General features: G+C 30.8%; 1 protein-coding gene and 1 non-coding gene across 3 annotated transcripts; both read left to right on the forward strand.

Moving 5' to 3' along the window:
- The first annotated feature begins 4,358 nt into the window (after positions 1–4,358).
- LOC103495742 (protein CURVATURE THYLAKOID 1D, chloroplastic) lies at positions 4,359–6,796 on the forward strand. 2 transcript variants are annotated; one of them, XM_008457388.3, is made up of 5 exons: positions 4,359–4,736; positions 4,898–5,208; positions 6,122–6,226; positions 6,308–6,379; positions 6,484–6,796. In XM_008457388.3, the coding sequence occupies exons 1-5, from the start codon at positions 4,604–4,606 to the stop codon at positions 6,547–6,549; spliced, it is 687 nt and encodes a 228-aa protein (XP_008455610.1). In that variant the 5' UTR covers positions 4,359–4,603; the 3' UTR covers positions 6,550–6,796. The 2 variants fall into 2 exon arrangements, with proteins under 2 accessions (XP_008455610.1, XP_008455611.1); XM_008457389.3 differs by having other exon boundaries at positions 4,438–4,798.
- On the forward strand, positions 5,573–5,663 carry LOC127150422 (small nucleolar RNA snoR128). Its single transcript, XR_007822728.1, has one exon. It is a non-coding gene; the product is annotated as a small nucleolar RNA snoR128 (small nucleolar RNA).
- Positions 6,797–7,041: the final 245 nt, after the last annotated feature.

The following is a 7,041-nucleotide window of genomic DNA, read 5'->3' on the forward strand; positions in this document are numbered from 1 at the left end:
GGGTATATACAGAGAAAATAAAAAAAAAAAACCGCCATTGAGAATCGAAACCGTCATCTCCAGGTCGGGCGCGCGTATTTTTGACGGAAATTTGAGAGTTTTTTTTGGATAGTTGGCAATTATTTACAAGATTGCCATTAAGAAAAAAATGATTTACAGCTGCCAAGTTTTGAAGTCAAGACTTTTGAGGACGCTCGACGCACCCGGGAGCGACACGTGGCGACGAATGATACGCGGAGGACGGGAAAAAGCGCCTTCGCTGAAGTTTGAAAAACAAATGGAATTAATTTACAGTATTTTTTTTAAATAATGTATCTTTTAAAATAATCTAAAAAATAAGCTAAAAAGTACATTATTTAAAAAAACGAGTAATTTGAACGAAGTCGTGTACCACGTTTGCTGAAGTTGGGTAATTTGCTGAAAAGTTTGGAAAGATATTTTTGAAAATTAAAAAATTGGAATTTAGAAATATATTTAATAAAAAAAAAATATTTTTGAAAATTGAAATTTAGAGATTTAAATATTTAATAACATATTTTGTCATTATATATATATATTTAAAAAATTTGGAGATTAAAATTTGAAATGATATTTAATAAGAAAAGGTATTTTTGAAAATTGGAAATTGGAATTTGAAAAAATATTTAATAAGAAAGATATTTTTTAAAATTGAAATTTGGAGATTTGAATATTTAATATATAAATATTAAATATCTTTAAAAGGAAAAAAGTGTGTGGTCCACGCATGAAAGAATTCCAAGCAAAGTCGTGTACGAGTCTAAAGAAAATAATTTGTCTTTTACCCTATTTTTGACATTACTTTTAAATTGTCTGTTTTTTTTAATGTAATCTCTTAAGTCTTCTTATGGTTTTTTTTTTTTAGTTTAATGAAGGATATGTGATTAAGCTAAGTTGGTCGTTTAAGTGTTTTACGCGTTGTAAAGATCTCCTAAGTTATTTTAAAAGATACATTATTTAAAAAAAGATTCGAATTTTCGTGTTGTAAAAAACACATTATTTTTTCCAAAAAAAAAATCGAATTTCCATCTAGTGACTTGGAGGTTGACAATGCTAAAAATTATTGCGTGATTGAGCTTCGAACGTGTGATCTGGAGATGGTGTGTGCGAGTGGCAGGTTGAAACATGTGAAGGTTTATTTACTTAAATTTTCTTCATCTTCAAATTGTTCGTTTTGTCCGTTTTTATTCGATCCGATTATTTTGTAGGTGCTTTTCATTATGTTGGGTTCATATCAGAGTCTACTATAATATTCTGCATAAAAATATAACAAAAGTGAATATATACACGATATAGATTGAGAATAAGCTACAAACAAATGGGTCAATAATTGCCCCAACACTGGATTAATATATTTACTTACTTATTTATTTATATTTATATTTATATTTAGGTCAAATGTTATATTATATATTTTTACTTGTTTTTTCTATGACCCAAACCAATTCAACCAATGTTTTAAGGGTTGAGTTGAGTTATTTGGAGGGGCTACAAGAAGAATAGCAAAATATAAGGTTTACTTTGGATAAATGACAATTTTATTTTTAAATTGTCAAAATAGCAAAACAATTAATTTCCACATAATAAATGGGAGAACTATGCCTTAAATACCCCTACCTAATTGATAATATAAATTCCTAAATACAATAGTAAGAAAAACCACAAATACCCTATAATTAATACATACTATGCGTTCCCTTCAATCTTCTAATTTTTCCAAAGAAAAAAAAAAAAAAGAAACTATCTTCCATAAAACATCACATCTTCTGCATGCAACCACTCCACTTCTCCAAGAGAACCCTAATTTGTCCTTCCCTTTTCCTTCTTAAAATACAATCGCTTTCTCTTCCGTTTTTTAAACGCTTTCCGTCGTCACTCCAGATACACGCGACCTTCCTTTTATAATCGGTTTGCACCACCGATTGCTTTTCACCGGAACTTTTAAAATCGCTCCCCACTAATCACTTTGCACCACCGATTGATTTTCACCGAAATCGTTCCCAAATCTCTTTCCACCGATCTTCAACCTTCTGATCGTTTGTACCATTGTGTTCGTTCTTCAATCTTCTGTTGGATTTCTGCAGTTAAAATTTTGAAAACAATATCCTTTGCTACGTTCTCCATTCTTGCGGCCATGAGCGTTCTGGTTGATTGTCAATATGGTCTTCCGACAAATCTTTTAATTTCATTTTCCTTAATTCCGCATTTTTTTCCTACATAATTAATATTTGCATTGTATTTGGCATGATTTTAGCGAGTGTTGAGATTTGAATCTAAACTTAACTATTTACATTATATTTGTCATAATTTTAGGGAATGATTGGTATTTACATGCGCTTTGAAATTTGAATCTTTTAAATGATTTTTCGTTACTTTTTTTTAATGTTTTTGTTAATAATTAATTATTGCAATATTTTTGCCATTATTTTAGGACGTATTCACTTTCGAATGTATAATTTCAAAATTTCAAAAATGAAGATTTGAATATCTTTTTCGTTAATTACTTATTTTTTTTATGATAAAAAATAATTACTGTGTTATATAGTTTTGAATCTATAATAGTTTAAATCTATAATTATTGCATTAAAAATTAAATATTTGAAGTTATTTTTCATTAATTTGAAGGTAAAAATCGGAATAATTAGGGGATATTGAAACCAATTGAATATGTTTAGGGATTTCTGAAAGAATATAATAACTTTTTATTTAGTTAATAATTATTATAAGTGGGTGTGTTTACGAATACTATTTTATTTGCTACGTTCTTCGTCCAAATTTATGTTTCTACGGCCATGAGCATTCTGGTTGATTGTCAATATGGTCTTCCGGCGAATCTTCTAATTTCGTTTCCCTTAATTCCGCATTTTTTCTTTAGATAATTAATATTTGAATTGTATTTGACAATTTGAATCTTTTAAATGATTTTTCGTTACTTTTTAAATTTTTTTGTTAATAATTAATTATTGCATTATTTTTGCCATTATTTTAGGATGTATTCACTTTCGAATGCAAATTTCAAAATTTAAAAAATGAAGATTTGAATATCTTTTTCGTTAATTTTTTATTTTTTATGATAATAAATAATTACTGTGTTATATAGTTTTAAATATATAATAGTTTGAATCTAAAATTATTGCATTAAAAAATTAAATATTTGAAGTTATTTTTCATTAATTTGAAGATAAAAATCGGAATAATTAGGGGATATTGAAACCAATTGAATATGTTTAGGGATATTTGAAAGAATATAATAATTTTTTGATTTAATTAATAATTATCATAAGTGGGTGCGTTTACAAATACATTGTAATCGGATATGTGATATTTTATTTCATTTTTCGTTCTCATGAAATACACTGTATTTGTATGCAGTTAGTTTTGTCATAAATGAAAAAAAAATAACAGTTTGCTATTTTTCTATTTTCTATTCTTATATTTGCCATTTCTACGAATTCCCCTTATTCGATTGCCAGCCCAACTAAACAAAAAATAAGGGTTGGATTGAGAAAACCCAACCCATTTACACCCCTAACACCCAACAACCCGTACCTCTCTAGGAGATAACAAATTGAAGGCCTAGTAAGTGGAACTTCTCAAGCCAATCTCCAAGGCACAATTTCAACTTAAATTTAGAAGATCTTTACAATGCGGAAAACACTTAAACAACCAACTTAGCTTAATCACATAGCCTTTCATTAAACTAAAAAAAAGAAAACCATAAGAAGACTTAAGAGATCATTAATACAAATATTTAGAATGTTGAATGAATAGTCGCTCCTAATTTTTATTTAACATTTCCATGGTATTTTTTTTACTACAAAAGTAGCTTCAAAGCACTTGAAATCAAAGATACATAACATTTGAAATGATGCGAGTATTTTGTAAACAAAGAGCAAGGTTTTAATTATTTTTTTAAAAAATAAAGGTCATATCTATTAACAAAGAATAATAATAAATAAATTTGTGTTAGCTTATTTGAACAAATCTAAACACATATATGAAAAGAACACATGACACATCTATAAAATTATAAATCATGTTGATTTCTCATTTCAAGACCCTTTCCTCCCCCTGTCCTTCTATGTATGATTTTTTCTTTGTTAATTCTAACCCCCAAAATTCACTTCGGTATGTGTTTTGATTTGTTCACTATTTTTTCTGTCCAATAATTTGGGGTGGAGAGTTAAACCCCAAGCTCTTATCAAATTATGTACTTTTCTGTTTGTTGAGTATGGTCGAGTTCATCTCCAAAAAACCTTAAAATTAAATTGAATAAATAAAAGTTAGTATATATTTGGAAAACGTTAATTCTCCAAAGTCCAAAATTATCCTATCTAGCTTTAAATCAAAGCACCAACCAAGTAATAGGGCAAGTCTACGAGAGCAATCTAGAATGAGACGACGCTATATATACGCTTATCATCTTTTCCTCGACCCTCGACCCTCCACCCTCAACCCTCCACCCTCAACCCTCCACCCTCAACCCTACCCTCCAATGTAATAAGAAACACTCATTTCACCCTCATCGCCTTCGCCATTTCATTTTCAATTTCAACCACTGCTTCGCCTATTCCCCTCTCCCGCCATGGCCATCGACCTCTCAGCTTCCCCACCCCTTTTCTCTACTCTTCTCACCGGAAAGCCCCACCTTCGCCCTAGGCCTGCTCTTCCTCTCAGAATCGCCATATCCTCTGCTTGTACTACCTCCCTCCACTCCCGTATGTTCTCCATTCATTACGTATGATTCTCTGTGTTTCTTATGTTCCTGATCACTTTATGGGTATTTTTTTTTGCTTTTTGGCGTTATTCTTTATCGTTTCTTCTTGTATGACGATAAATTCATTGGCAATTTCCTTTGTTCTTAATTATTATTTCCTAGGACATCGTCATTTTGCTGTTTCATTGCCTAGAGCTGCAGCCTCTGATGAATCTAGTCCATTCTTTACTGAACAACGCGATAGTGTGACAGTCTTGGAAGATTCTCCTTCTGCTTCTTCACTCACTCTGGAAGATTCTCCTCCCGAGGAGATCCCTTCCGACGGAATTGCGGCAACGGAAGTACCTAAGCAAGAACCGGTTGAAGATGTGCCTGTGGTAACTCTGGTCGAAATTGCGACGTCTGAAGAACCTAAAGAACAACCACTTGAGGGTGCTCAAGAACAGGCGTTTGAATTTTTGAATGATCTTAAAGTAAGAACCTTCAATGAAGTAATGTGATTTGCGATTTTTTGCAAGTTAAATTTGTTAAATCCGAAAGTATAACATAATCTTTTTTTCAAGAAAAGACTGATTTACATCAAAGCTAACTTGATTTTTTCTTCTGTTGGTTATTTGTTTATTGATTTTGCCAGATTGTGCATTGATCAATGCCATCCTTGGTGTCTTTGACATTTTTTTAATCATAATTGTCGAGTAATTGGAAATATCTTCTATCTAAACTTTTTCTGGGACATTTTCCTTTTTTTCTTTAATAAATAAAAATATTTGGGTTTTGTTTTTTTCTTCCCATTTGTTTTCATCATTTTTCTTCCTCGGATTACATTGTTAAAGTTATTTGCAGTGATGATATCATCAAACTTGATAGTATGTACCAATGCTACATCAAACGTCGACAACTATGTCGACCTGAGCGGTTAATCGAGCAACCTAACTTCTCTATTTGGTTTTTAATTTTTGTACTTTTATTATATTCTAAGAAAAAAAATTGTTTTGTTGTTTCTTTCTGCTTTGCATCCATTTTGTGTTAAACCTGCTGATGTTTTCTGATAGATTTAAGCGGCACCTACCTCTAAGGAACAAGTTTTTTCACAAAATGTCTTGTTGTCCATTCTGTCTTTGATCATAGGGAACTTTTTCAGCATGGTTTTAGGATTTAGAACTGGGAATTTTGGTGTTACCAACCCCCTTTCAAGTATGGCATTGAATGTGAAAAGATAATTTCAAAAGGGATATCACATTCCCTATAATAAGTTGTATTTACATAGCTTTGTCAATTTGAAAAACCCCATTTTCATATAACAGAAGTTGTACTTGTACATGTTTTCATTTTGGGATTGCAATAGCTTCACCCTGTGAATGCTTTGATGATTACTTGTGCTTGCAGCTTGAGTCTGTTGATACATACAGTCTTGCCTTATATGGTGCTGGTGCTTTCTTTGGAATTTGGTTGGTTTCCGCCATTGTTGGTGCTGTTGATTCCATTCCATTGGTAAAGTTTGCATAGAATTGCAAAAATAAATTTTAGTTTTTTGAGATGTGAATTTACAACCATGGATTCTTGTAAATATAGGTACCAAAGTTGTTGGAAGTTGTGGGGCTTGGTTACAGTGTGTGGTTCACTGCTCGCTATTTGTTATTCAAGGTAATTGCTTGAAGTGGTTTGGTTTGGTTTGATGAAGACCTACTTTTCTGATTTTCTCCAAATATGTGATAATTGAGAGAATTCCTTTTGTTGCGACGTTTCAGGAAAGTAGAGATGAATTGGCTGCCAGGATTGATGAGTTAAAGGAGCAGGTTTTTGGTTCAGATTGACAACAGTTCGGTTTGATATATTTTTCTGTCATACTTAAGTAGTTAGTTATGTTTGGGTAGATAAAAGATAGCTGGATGTGCTGATAAACATATATATATATATATATACACCCACATATATATATATATATATATATATATATGATATAGATGATGATTACGTTTTGTCTCTAATGGAAAAAAAGCAAATACTTGATTCGCTTATAGAGAAATGTTTTTATAATATTGAGTTTGCATTTTTCTGGAAGGGTTTGGTGACGATGGTCTATAGCTATGAGAGAAATGTATCCATTCCACACTTTTAAAAACAAGCCAAGTATGAAACCATTTGGATTTTGGAAGGTAGGTTTTTAGGTTAGTTTAATAATATATTTTGATCTTTATATATATATATATATGTATTAAGCTCATATATTCTAGAAGGGTGTATTCAAAATTAATGCGAAATGTTGAAAGTTAATTTAGTTTATTTAAAAAATTAAGTTGAATTAG

Source organism: Cucumis melo, chromosome 7 (assembly GCF_025177605.1).
Source record: "Cucumis melo cultivar AY chromosome 7, USDA_Cmelo_AY_1.0, whole genome shotgun sequence".
NCBI lineage: Eukaryota > Viridiplantae > Streptophyta > Magnoliopsida > Cucurbitales > Cucurbitaceae > Cucumis > Cucumis melo.

Coding starts and splice junctions, on each gene's coding strand:
- LOC103495742 (XM_008457388.3), top strand. CDS start 4,604: ATGGCCATCGACCTCTCAGCTTCCCCACCCCTTTTCTCTACTCTTCTC. Junction 6,227..6,307: donor CTGTTGATTCCATTCCATTG/GTAAAGTTTGCA, acceptor TTGTAAATATAG/GTACCAAAGTTGTTGGAAGT. Junction 6,380..6,483: donor CTCGCTATTTGTTATTCAAG/GTAATTGCTTGA, acceptor GCGACGTTTCAG/GAAAGTAGAGATGAATTGGC.